The 14049-nt window shown below is 38.4% G+C and overlaps 1 protein-coding gene across 37 annotated transcripts in view; it reads left to right on the forward strand.

The window, feature by feature from the left end:
• Nucleotides 1-14049, forward strand: part of scrib (scribble planar cell polarity protein) — a 101158-nt gene that overhangs the window by 73345 nt on the left and 13764 nt on the right. For 18 of the 37 annotated variants that reach the window (XM_089728320.1, XM_089728312.1, XM_089728327.1 and 15 more), the window contains 9 exons: nucleotides 153-490; nucleotides 673-768; nucleotides 7814-8077; nucleotides 8568-8678; nucleotides 9788-9967; nucleotides 11252-11284; nucleotides 11813-11971; nucleotides 12594-12737; nucleotides 13450-13545. In XM_089728320.1, coding sequence (XP_089584446.1) covers nucleotides 153-490; nucleotides 673-768; nucleotides 7814-8077; nucleotides 8568-8678; nucleotides 9788-9967; nucleotides 11252-11284; nucleotides 11813-11971; nucleotides 12594-12737; nucleotides 13450-13545 — 1421 coding nt within the window. The remainder of the gene's footprint in view (nucleotides 1-152; nucleotides 491-672; nucleotides 769-7813; nucleotides 8078-8567; nucleotides 8679-9787; nucleotides 9968-11251; nucleotides 11285-11812; nucleotides 11972-12593; nucleotides 12738-13449; nucleotides 13546-14049) is intronic. The other 19 variants (XM_028184846.2, XM_089728333.1, XM_089728346.1 and 16 more) reach the window with 7 other exon arrangements.

Here is a 14049-nt window from a genome sequence, read left to right on the forward strand (position 1 = left end):
TTTTATAAAACTACGAGTTCTATCTATCTTATTAGAATTTTAAAAACACATTTTTAAGAAACTTGAAACTCGGTTTTCGAAATAATCCTAATAGTACACAAAATCTAGGAGAAGAGCTTCGCGCTTTAACGAAACATTTTTTCTTCGTATAGGCGACCAGCCCCAACGCAAGTCGACAACAGATGAAGTGAGAGACCACAAGACGAGTCTACAGAATTTGAATACCACGCCCACACCGAAACTCACGAACGATCACGTCGCACCCCTCACACAGTCCGCCCCGCGCCCCGCACCGCAACCCCTCGTACAGCCGCACCCGCCACAGCACGCGCCCGCACACACGCCCGCACACGCGCCCGCACAGCCGCAGACCGCCACCCCGCTCGTGTACGCCCAAGCACCGACGCACGCCCAGCGATTATCTTACGCACCCTCCAACACCCTTCCACCTCAGCCGGCACCGAGAAAATTGAGTCAAACAAACGGACAGGTGAGCTTTGGTTTTTATTTCTTACTAATATGCAACTATTTTACTTGGTTTGAGATTTAGTTTCAGTCAATAAACGTAAGAACCGTATTTGCTGAAAAATGATTATAATTAGCGTTTTTCTTGTGCTTTATGTGCTTTAATACCTTAATAAGCTATAGTAAAACCGTGCTCATTCACTGCAGGCGCCTACCACGAAACCCAGCACTAACAGTACGAACGCCCCCCTCACCGCCGGCGCCCCGCAGGCTTCCACCGACGACGTATTCGAAGACATACAGGTGAGCTAACTACCCTTTATTACAATAACGTTACGCGTATCGTTTCGCAGGTGATGGTTACAGGTTTAACACGTTCACATCGACGCTTCTATTGTATAGCTTATCCACCGTTGTGTGCGACGCATCTCACGCGTAGTTAGACGTAAGTCGGCCACGGGATTCTGTCCGCAATGACTCGGAGTGACGTCACGTTGATCGCATTTCGAAGTATAGAGCTCATATTTCGGAATGTCACGACGCGTATGTTGATCCCAGTTATTCGAAAATGGACTGAATTTCGTGCCCAGACTTTCGTACATAATAAGCTTATCATTATGCTTCCTATTCATTTGTTTTTCTTATCCGTTATTTAGTTTTAATGTGTTCAGTGTTATTTTATTTTTGTTTTTTTTTAAGTCTTGTCGCAATCGTTTTGTTATTGCAGGTAATGTACTGCATCGGGCCATGTGCCCTATTTTATTTTATTATGTTTTTCTTTCTCAAGTCATAAAAAATAATAATTTTGATCTGTTATTGCTGTATGCTTTCATAGTAAGTAATGTATAATAGCGTAAATTAATTAAGAGTTAATAAAAGAAATAACTCAAATTAATCTATAAATCAATGTACATTTGACAAATACGATAATTCCGAAAGTATTCCATGTGCCTTGCTTTACAATACTACTCGTAGAATCAAGTGTATATTTCGGATTGCATAAATAATAAATTTCGCATCGAATGAAGTAGACAGCGGTTCAGCTATGCTTCGATTACTACTTACCACGGGGTAGGCCTCTGGCCTAAGATAAGCGTATCCTTTTGGAAGACAATAAAAAATATTTCCGTTGCTTGAATATCATTCACATTCAGCGCTGGTCCCTAATATAAGAGAAATCACTAAAAGCAGCTTAAATTGTTAATCACCACATGAGAAGGCGCAGGAAACCTCAATATAAATAGGCATTTACAAAACAGATAATCACCATTGTGTCCTCTTAATTGATTTTTTTTTGTTATTAGCGACTAAAGAGTTTGTGTTTACCAATTAAAACATTTTGGATATTCTCAGTAGTTTGTTGAAATATACAATTTAGCTAAGGCCTATGTTCTCTTTCTATGTTTGTGAACCGTTTTAATTTCTTTAGTGGCTATAGACAAGGTTTCTTATCTTATTTTTATCTTTTGGTCTCAACAGCAATTACGTGACACCTCGACCCTTTGAATTTTTGCAACATTACTCAGTCGTCTTCTTGTAGTCTCCAAACAACTCCACATGTATCCTGCCTATCTTATCCTGGTTGGGGTAGTTGCCTACGATGATAATTCTTGTCTTTTCCAAGCCATTCATTAAAAAAATTGTGATGCACAGTTTCCGCCTTCATGCAGAATCGGTAGGATGCGTCATCAGCTGGAGCCTTACAAATGTAGGTGCGCCATAACTTGCGAGAGTGCCAAAAAATATCTGAGCAGATTTCTTTAAAGTTTCCTGGCTTATCTGTATAAGTTTTATTCAGAAAGTCTGGTATCTCTTAACCTTGACATGTTGCTTCATTCCATGGTAAATTTTCGAATTTTATCAAACAATATAAATATTTAAGAAATAGTTTTATCTGCTTTAAAATTATAAAACAAATACCACTTTTATTTTTCTAACCGTTGCTATATATCGTGCGAGAAAGATATAAGTATGCTGCTGCCGAAGATGGTTCCATCGACTCTCGCTGGGCCCTGCGCCAACCTATCACACTAATGCTTTCACATCAGATGTGCCAAACAATGTCAAGATTGATCACCGCAATGGATGGGAAAATAATAAAGATAAGAAGAATAATAAGAATGATAAATCTGGCTTTCCAGGCCTTCAAACCGAAACACGGTAAAATCTTTATGATGATAGAAAAATATAGGACGGTGGTACCCACCCATCTGGGCTCGCGTACTGATTCCCCTGGGCTAAAGCCTGGGACCAAAGTAACTGCATATTTTTTTCCATTTCCATCTGAAACTCCCGCTTGTAAGTAATAAAGTTTAATAGTTCTCGGAGTGACTTTTCGTCTCACTCTCAACCCCGGTTTTTGCTAGATCGTAGAATTTCGCTGTCTTTGAGAACACCAATTTGAGACAATACGTATTGTAATGCCTTTTAACTGAGACGCAGAAATCTGTCTATTTGTGTAGATGCAATTGAGGCATTTAGAGTCAATAAAGTACTTAATAACAACAGACTGCCGCGCTCTGACGAATAATTGCATACATTGCAGTCCCTCAATATTTCAACGCTCACTGTTAATGTCGCTGGTATACGATAATCCAACATTGAAGTTGGGTTGCGTGATGTTTCATTTCTGTATACGGCCACGCTCAAGTGTTGATATAAGTCGCATAAGTGGTACGCAAATTTTTTTCGACAACGAACCCATTAGCAGAAAGAAAAGAGAACATGTGGGTGTTTTTTTTAATCCAGTTCAGTTTAATAGAGACGTAAGCTTATTCTTAACAAACATTTAAGAATAAGCTTTTAAGAATAATAAATCATAATTTTACTGGCTGAAGTTAAAGTTCTAATTATGCATAATGCTATGTAGTTTTTCTTCGGATTGTAGGAAAAATACATATACTACGATAATAACATATACTACAATAAAAAATCCTGCAATAAGCCTGTTTAACGGTAGCCTCGACGTTAACATCGACTCTAAAGCAAAATATCGATTGCTTAAAAGTTATGCTTTGTATTTGGTGATATCAGAAGGAAATGATGTTTTACGAGTTGCTAAATGCAACGAAAAAATTGGTGATCTCCAACAATCTTCCGGCGGCCCCCGCAATGGTCTCGGATAGTTTACGCACCACTGATAAAAGTCATCCTTTGCCAATTACGCGTGATCAACGATTAACTTAAAATTTATCACGATAAGTTTTTTGATATCATATTTAAAAAGGCCATAAGGATAACTGAATTTGCCCCAGAAAGCGACACGAGATATAATAACCGGCAAACTTCTTGAGCATTTGTTGACGTAGTGGGGGTAAGTTTGCGCATGGTACACTCACGTGCAAAAACATTACTTACTCTGCGTCATAATGCTATTAAATTATTAAAATCAACATATGTATTTATTTATATATTTATTAGAACATCAACAAAACATATAGGTTAATAATTGTAATAATTTAATCTTGGGGTAAAATAGATATTCCTTCTATTAAGTCAAAACTAGAGCTGTTGCCAGGTCTTGGTTCAGTTGAAGCGAAGCTGGTATTTGTAATTTTTTTTTCGTTATCATAATCTTGACCATCATCATCATTATCACTGTTTTCATCACCCGAGTCGCTATCATCGTGATGAGTCGACATAGGGCTCATCGGCGTAGTTTACAACTCGGTCGATTCGGTCTTCTTTTTTGTCTATAATTAATTCTTTTTTGAAGATATTCGATTCGTAGTAATCGAATGTTACTTTTTTCATTTACCAGCTTCCGATTATTTTCTGTTCTTTTTTTCCATCTGAAGCCTAGCTCTTTCATAATTCGTCGTAAGCTTCATTCCGAGCCATTAAAATTTATATCTTCTTTAAATTTTTCGAAGCCTTTCTACGGTACGGAGTTTCGTTGCTTGTTATGTAGTTATTATGATTACATCTTTTTATTACAGATTGAACGAAACTATCCATTCCGGTAACTTTCTTCTTCCCTGAGCTTTTCTTATCCGGAGTCCGAAACACGGCAAGCAAGCCAGAGCCTTTAGCTTCGTTAGTAATGCACCTAACAGTACTAACTGTTGTTTTTGTTGCTTCCGAAGTCTGTTTTAATTTTTCCATATCATTCTTCCCCTGTTTTATAAAGAAGCAATATACGTCGTACACAAATTTTCTACCCTTTCTTTTAAGTACTACACCAGTTTGTCACGGCATAGTGTATGTTTTATAAAAAATCAACAAACACTCAACAAATAGCAATGGCAACAAAGTCCACAAGCAATTATAACAAATAACTTAACGATTAATAACGATAGACTTTCCACTGTACGCAAGCGTACTTTTGGGAGCAAGCGGAATGAGGGTGCGGTGCGGGACGCAAGGTTCGACTGATCTACCAATAACGCGCTCGATACGATTTCCCCTGCCGTCGCGCCTCACCCTCACCACCAAAGTGATCTAAAATTCGGTTCTGCGCAGTCAAGGTCATTTGCTCAAGAAGTTTGCCGATTACTATACTTAGAGCTTATAAAGGTACTAATAAAATAACAAGATTCTGATCGAAGGGAATAAGTGTCAGATATCTGACTTAAAAATTTATACCTGGATTGAATGAAGTTATTGATCTAGTTTTATCAGCACTAGCGCGCTGCAGGGTGACAATTCTACGAAACGGTTGTGGGAGATCGCCTAGTTGAGGGTATATTGCATTGCGGACTCCGGGATACCAGTGGCACTGCCAGGGGCGGCCTTACGGACGATTTAGACTCGAGTCTAGACGACGTACTCTGATGGCCGGGCTTCCTTGGGGCTATTAGAGCTACGAGTCTGTTAGTGTTGCTCGTAGAATCCCCCCTACCTTGCCTGGGTTCTGTCTCGGACGAAGATCGAGTGAGGGTGCAAGGTAGTCGTTTAGTGGATGAGCTTTTAATATCTTCGGCTCCGGCCTTTAACGTCTTCGGCCAATGAATGCTAAATATCTCGCGCTCTTACTAGGTGCGGGAACCTCATAGAAGGTTAAGAGCCCAGAAAAAAATAATTAAATAAAAACTATTGGAAATAATTTGTTTTTTATTGCTAAGTCTCGCACTCGCGGCTCTCCTACACAGGCTAAAGCGTTACATTAACCAATTGTCATTATCACAATGTGAATGTCCTTCTTATTTATATTATAATTCATATTGTGGCGGGTAGCCATCATACAACGCAATATATTTGACAGATGTCTGAATCTCGCTCACGACATTTTCAAGATAGGCTTGCATATATACAAGTTCCGAACAACAACATTTGGACCGTCGGTCTACCGAGCAATATCACCCGCTCGATGGAATTTCTTCCCTTTGTCGTTAAACCACCCAAAATATAAAATAAAATAAGTATGTAAATTACGTTTTCAAAATTTTTCTTTCTATTATAAGGAGACGAGCGTATGTGGCACCCAAGACACAACCAGATCCTCGGCACCGCATAGAACTTTTCTTAAACCGTGTTGGAAGAAGCATGCCGATAGTTATTATGAGAGTTTCTTAGTACACTAATGAGGCTATTGGGTAGTATTATTCATATCTTAGAACGTCTGGGAAAACGATTTTTCGTATTTTAAATAGAAATTCAATATATTTCTTAACCTAGTTTATTTACATTTGATTAAAATATTTGCTGAATTGCATAGAAATTTCTGTACTTCTGATTTAAAAAAAACTACGGAGTTTTGACAGTTTCTTCTTTGTGTTACTTATTCTAATATTGACTAAATAATTCTGAAGAGACCGAGACGAGTGAAAATCTGAAGGCGCAATGTCAGGACCATGTGATGGATGCAATAACACTTCCCGACCTAGTTCTCAATGTCGACTGAGTAGGTAAAGATGTGCATATGTGGTCTGGCGATATCTTGATGAAAAATAATATCCTTGTTGTTGATTAATCCCGCCCATTTTTCTCTATTACTTGCTTGATCAGCAGCTAACGCAATAGAGATCCGAATCGATGTAATGAACGATGCCTTTGCAATCCCACCATACATATAGAATCACCTTATTGCGAGTTAATCCGAGTTCCTCGATAGTCTGTGTTGCTTGTTTACCCTTTGGATATGTAGTTTCGTCGGCTCTCGTCATGGATAATTCACTATTCATCACGAATTATTAAACCTTTCAAAACGCTTCGGTTTCGCTGCGATTCATTAGAGAATAATAAAGTAAAGATGTCATTTGGTTTATTTTAGGGCAATCGTGTGGCACCCAAATTTCGATATTTTCTATATATTTTTTAGATATTTCATGTGGGTCAAAACTGTCAATGTGTGTAGTCAACCCCTATTCTTGAGCGATCTCGTGACTAACTACTAATATATCTATTTCGCTCAACTTTTTTTAAAAATGGCACTGCTTTTTTGTGTGACAGGTCGACCAGACTTTTCCCCCTCAGCAACAAGAAACGAAAATAAGTTTTTTCTCCTACCGACGCCGAAAGTTCGGTTTTCGTCCCGCTGTACAGGGAAGAAAGTGTAACTTTTTCTCCCTGGTACAAGTGCGCATGCGCGTTAGTGTCTACGTCCGCTCTCACGCACCTAAAATTCTCCGCCATTGTTGTGCTCGGGTAATTTGCAATATTGTGTTTAGTGTAAAAGTGAAATAAACAAAAGGCAATATAATATAATAGTGAAGTATTAAACAAAGATGAGTTCATCAGACAGTTCTTATTTAATTAGTAGTAGTTTATTTAAAAATAAAAAAACAGTTAAATTGTTTATTTTATGAGTAGGGAGGGGCTCCGCACCCCCCCTACCCCCGCCAGGGCTTCGCCTCTATACCCCGGCTCGGTACTCCACGAACTTTCGGCCTGGTAGGAGAAAAAATAGTATGTGCACCGCGGGAAAAAGTTGAACATTTCCTCCCGCGTGTAAACTAATTTTCTCCCTTGGTGCACAATGTACTATTTATTGTTCGGTTTCTATGTCCATTAGTCAGTTTGGGGTTTTTTAAGTTGACCATCAGTATACATTTCTAAGGTGTACGAGAACCATTGTACCTATTAATAAATAATTAGGTCCAAGTATAAACTATTATTGGTTGTAACGAAATTGAAATAAAATATGTAAAAAAATATATTAAAATATTGACGAATAACACCTCAGTTGTTTATGATTATCAAAACTAAAGTATTCGATATGTCGGAAATAATATTATCACAATAATAAACGGAAGATCATACTGTAATAAGAGAACTATAAATAAAAACGAATGAAAGTATACAGCAAAAACCAAGTATAAACTTTTAATGAAACATCCATTACCACATCTCATAATAGGGTATGAAATATAATATAGAGTGATAGTATGTGAACGTGTTAAACGTACAGCCATCGCGACCGATAACGAACGAGGAGTTCCAAGCGATGATTCCCGCTCACTTCCTGGGCGGGCCCCGCGCCCGGCCGGCTCACGAAGGCCCGCCCGAGCGCGGCGTGCGCGTCACGGTAGAGCGCGCACCCACCGGCGTGGTGCTGCCTCCGCCGCCGGACGCGCTCGGCCGCGTCACGGAGACCATCACCAAGTCGACCTTCACCGAGACCACCGTCACACGGGTCACGGACAACCACTTCGTTGCGCCCCTCATCATAGAAGTAAGACTTCACACGAATTATCGACTGCATTCACACATATTCACGTAGGAACGATAACTTTGTTCCGTGTACCAATCAATGCTCGTACAAATATAATGTGTTGTATTTCGTTCCTTGTAATATATCTACGAGACATTATTATAAAAAATCACTATGACACAGAATATTCGATTGTCGATATTAGAATCTTTAAAATAGAATTCAAGAATAAGATTTCAGTAGTTGGCAACAATAAAACGGATGTTAATAATGACAATGAATGCAATTTAATTTATTACAGTTTAAGATGAACATTTAATTATCTCTAATTAGTTTAAAAATATCTTATTTTTGAATTCTGATTTTGAAATAATAGCAAAATAATAAATGTAATTTCTCGGATAGAGAGCTACTATGCGATGAAATTCATTTAATTTTGCAAGTTAAATTTCTGATAGCACTATTTTGTGAATCAAGCTCATTTTTCAAACAATGCCTCATTTTGTTTCAGGATGTCACTCTCTTGAAGGAAGGCGGATCCCTTGGTTTTAGTATCATCGGCGGCACCGATCATTCGTGTGTACCGTTCGGAGGAAAGGAACCAGGGATTTTTATCTCACACGTAAATGATCTCTTTACTAAATTAAATTTACATATTAAAAACACTGTAACCGTAGTAAAATAAAAAAATATAATATTTATTTACTTTGCACGCATATAGTAAGTGTAAGTAAGGCATCTATTACTGGTGTTAGGGCGTCTTATGAGGTGCCTATTTCAGCGTGCTTAATGCGAGTTTTTAAACGTTCTCGATAGCGTAAAAGTTAACTCAAATTTATATGGAGGTGCAACGTTTGCTTATCTTTGCCGCTAAGGGCGCTGTTCCAACTGCATACAAATTTCAGTTAACTTTTACGTTACCGAGAACGTTAAACAACTCGCACTAAGCACACTGTTGTGAGATAGTAAAGCGTTTCGATTGGAAAGGCAGCCATTGTTTTGTAAAACTGAGACTTCAGAAGCTATATCTCAATGTGGGTAAGGGCATTAACGTTGTTGATGTCTATGGCTTCAGGTAATCCTCTTAATGCCAGTGTGCTTAGTGCGAGTTTTTTAACTTTTACATCGTATAAAAAAACATGTGTGCAATTCACACGTGGTAGAAGTGAAACCTTCCAAAATTAAAATACAATTATCCTAAACGTCTTAAGTATATGTAAAATTTTGTCATTAGTAAATGATTGTAAGGTAGCGCCTTCTGTGAATTGATATTTTAATTTCACGTATAATCCGTAAATTAAAATTCACTACAAGAGCTTTCATACACACGTTAGTATTAAAAAATCTCACAGATGGCGCTGTATTAAATAGTATGTATATTTCTGTCTCATTCTTTGCTGGCTTCATCCTACACATTTTTGTATTTGTGTCTCTTACCTGTCGTTTTTTCCGTTGCATCCGGTTTGAAATCACAACGATTCTAAAGAAGTTTTCACTTAAAAAATTATGCGGAGTTGAAACAGCGCCCCTAGCGTCAAACGTAGGGTACGTTTGACGCTAGGGGCGCTGTCCCAACTCCATACAAATCGTTACGTGATCGAGAAGTTAAAAAACTCGGACTAAGCACACAGGTAGACAGCGGCCTCATCCACCTCACGAAACCAACAGTTTGTATGATACTTAACTGATTTGTTTGTTTAAATGACACGAACAGCGTTGATCTTGTGGCAGGTCGTGCCGGGAGGAGTCGCGGCGCGCTCAGGCAAGCTCCGCATGGGTGATCGTTTGCTGAAAGTGAATGGAAACGACTTGGCTGGAGTCACGCACCGCGACGCTGTACAGCTTCTGCTGCAGCCCGGCGCCACGCTGTCGCTCACCGTGCGTCACGACCCACTACCCATCGGATACCAGGTCCGTTACTACCGGCACTCACTGACTAAACTATAATTATAAATAAATAAAATATGATTTGCGTAATTACTGGTGGTAGGACCTCTTGTGAGTCCGCGCGGGTGGGTACCACCACCTTGCCTATTTCTGCCGTGAAGCAGTAATGCGTTTCGGTTTGAAGGGTGGGGCAGCCGTTGTAACTATACTTAAGACCTTAGAACTTATATTTCAAGGTGGGTGGCGCATTTACATTGTGGATGTCTATGGGCTCCAGTAACCACTTAACACCAGGTGGGCTGTGAGCTCGTTCACCCATCTAAGCAATAAAAAAAACGCAAACAAGTTCAGTGTGCTTAGTGCGAGTTTCCTAACGTTCTCGATAGCTTAAAAGGTAAGCCAATTTTGTATGCAGTTGGAACAGCGCCCCTAGCGGCAAACGTGCGTAAACGATCCCATTCGATACAAATATGAGCTAACTTTTACGCTATCGAGAACGTTAAAAAACTCTCACTAAGCACACTGTTGATCGGAACGCAACGCTGTGCATAGCGAGAGATCAATGACGTTCTCCTACATTTATGTTTGCGAAATTAAATCGCGTTCCAAAGCGTCGAGTGTTCCGATTAAACAGACCCAAGCTTGTTGTTGTGTGACACCGGAGGACAAAGCTCGCGTTAATAAGAATTTTTCTTTATAATGATTTTATACATGCTCTAAAAAGGTTTTTTTATTCGTGTATAAATCATTATAATACATTCAAGACTAGTTTATATTATTTGTTAATATGTACCTTATGTATATGGTCGATAATTGAATTTAGTTTAAAATACATAGTTTGTATCACCGGTGTCACATAACCTTTGATTCGGCCTAAATTTTTTGTATAGGGCGATCCGTTAAATAACATTAAAAAATAACTGTGTAAATAAATTCAGATGTGTGTGAAGCGTACGATGTTTTGCATGTGTGCAAGTAAACGAGTTTTTGTCGATTAAATTGGTGAGAAGTTTTGAATGCGATGTGAACTATTTAGTAGTATAATGGGATGTCGCTTAAAAGTAGACATTTGGCGGTATCAGTGCGGTAATAAGACGCATAACGCTTATGCACAAGTACATTAAAAACGAAAGCATAAAAACTTGATAAATAAATAAATTCATTTAATGCAACATTCGCTGTCATGTAATGCGAACATGTTTTTTTAAGACTACCCACATTAATACTAAAATTAATTACGGTAAATAAGAGGCAATACGTTGTTTTGTTCCACACGTACGCACGACGGGCTCTGCTCCGCACGATCAGGGTCTCATTCAAGTTGAGATTGTTGAAGCAACTGTAAGTTTGAACGTCACTCGGCAATCTCCAACTGTGTGTGTCACTTTAATGAATCTTTATGTCAGTTAAATCCCTCGTCCCCGTCGATGTGCCCCGCTATCGTCGTTCCGAATGATTATTTTGTAAATTCAGCTTTATAACCTACTTCGTAGAGACCGTTTTCGTTCAATTTCAATATTATTAGCTTTCACCGGTTTTTTATAGCTTTAGAAAATGTTAAGTGTGTTATGATTTGAATACTGTCTTGTGCTATGCATCTGATTTTCAGTTTTGTGTATTGAGTACAAAGCTTTATTACATTTCCAGTGCATGAAATTAATAAGAACGCTTTGCATGTTTTTGTTAAAAAATAAAATGTTAAATGAAATCAAAAAAAGAACCAAGTAAATTTTATAAATAATAATTAATAAAAAAGTCACTGTAATACTAAAATCCGAATTTACGTTTGTAAAGATAGAAAAAAAATCGCTAAATGAGACCCAAGAAAAAATGTGCTTAAAATATTTATATTTAAATATTATTACGCAGGAATTAACGATCATAAAACAAGAAGGCGAGAAACTCGGTATGCATATCAAGGGTGGCCTTAAAGGACAGCGTGGCAACCCTAACGATCCCAACGATGAGGGAGTTTTCATATCAAAAGTCAACAGCGGCGGAGCGGCCAGAAGGGATGGCAGGCTCAAGGTAAACGAAAACTATATTCATTAAAAATATCAATGTCAACATTTTACTTAAAAAATAATATCTTTTTTATTGCGTGGATGGGTGGATAATCTCCCAGCACACCTAGTGTTTAGCGGTCACTGGAGCCCATAGACATCTACAACGTAAGTGCCGCCAAGACGTCCTAAGACGACCAGTAAAAGTATCTTTAAAGTTAAATGCAATTTGAAGTCGTTGTGGCCTAAAGGATAAGACGTCGAATCTCAGGCGGGTACCAATTTTTTTAATGAAATACGTACTCAACAAATGTTCATGATTGACTTCCACGGTGAATGAAAAACATCCTGTAATAAAAATCAAACCCGCAAAATTATAATTTGCGTAATTATTGGTGGTAGGACCTCTTGTGAGTCCGCGCGGTTGGGTACCACCACCCTGCCTATTTCTGCCGCGAAGTAGTAATGCGTTTCGGTATGAAGGGTGGGGCAGCCGTTGTAACTATACTGAGACCTTAAAACTGATATCTCAAGGTGGGTGGCGTATTTACGTTATAGATGTCTATGGGCTCCAGTAACAACTTAATACCAGGTGGGCTGTGAGCTCATCCCCACACATCTAAGCAATAAAATATATATATCGACAGGTCGGCATGCGTCTGTTAGAAGTCAACGGTATTTCGCTACTGGGAGCGACCCACGCGGAGGCCGTCAACGCGTTGCGTTCGGCCACGCTCGCGCCGCTCCATCTGGTTGTCTGCCAAGGATACACCAGACCGGAGAAGTATACGGTGAGTCACCCGCCGGCTACGCGTGCATGTGTCAGAGCATTACCACACCAAAAACACTGTGCTTACACAGACACCTTATACATTGTCGTAGACAGAGGTGAAACAAACAAAAAAAAACAATCTATAGAAATAACTATTACAGATAACCCTCCTATAACACTTATCATTATCCCATAATCCACTATGGACATACAATATATGGGAATAACCAAAATTTTACTGCTTATTTATTATAAGTATAATAGGTAAAAAATACATACCTACAGGCATAGTTGAGCTGTGTCTCATTCAGAAAAAATGTTTGGCTTGAAAAATTACTTATGCATCAAGGACCGATGACAATGCAATAATAATTTCGTTTCCAATATCCTAGCTAATATCAACAGGATTAAAAAAAAATTATATTAATTGTCATTTCGGTTTAAATGTTTTTTTTTTAATATGTCTTCCTCCCCACAAGTATGAGCCCTGACTACGTCAATGTCTGCTTATAATAAAATAAACGCAGCTCAAAATAAACAATCCACTAACGAACGAAACCTTACAAAGTGTGGATCCAAATTCTATTGCATGTTTAAAAAACATTTTACTCAATTAATATGACACAATAATTTTTGGTGCACATCCGGCGACTAGTGCACGCAATGAACACTAAACTATAAATACGCTGTAACCGCTAGAAAGAGATGCAATATGCGTGTGTGTTGCGCAGACCGGTAGCGAAAGCGGGACGACTGAAACCGGCGGCTCTCTGTCTCACTCAACGTCAAGCCTGGATAGGGACGAACCGTTGCACAGCCAACAACCGGTCAGTATGCTTAATACATTTATAGTGTAAAACTCGTATCATTATTCACTGCACGTTTTCAATGAGACCATTTTTTTTATATTTGGAATCGTTTAATAAAAAAAATGAATGTTTGTAATGTTGGAATTTATTAGATAAGTACGAAATTATGTGCATGTCTCGATTTTCACGAGCACAAATTGTTTGAATTCATGCACTTTACCTTATGCCTATAAATAATTGCTGTATATAATATAATAATTAAATAATAAATTAAAACGTACCATCAGATCGATCAATTTTAGTCTATAGTAGGATTTTAATTAACGCGTACTATTGTTATGAGCTCATTGATTTAAAAATCAGTGTTTTGAATTTATTAAATTCATTCGCAAAATTGAATTGTGTATTGTTAGTCCGGTGAACGAATTTCAACCATAATCAAGGAAATCTCAGGATTTGATATAGTTTCTGTATTCCATTCGCTTTTGTTTTCTTGTAAACATTTGGGAAAAAAATCTTAAG

The sequence above is a fragment of the Bombyx mandarina genome, chromosome 06 (assembly GCF_030267445.1).
Source record: "Bombyx mandarina strain Sakado chromosome 06, ASM3026744v2".
NCBI classification, from domain to species: Eukaryota; Metazoa; Arthropoda; class Insecta; order Lepidoptera; family Bombycidae; genus Bombyx; species Bombyx mandarina.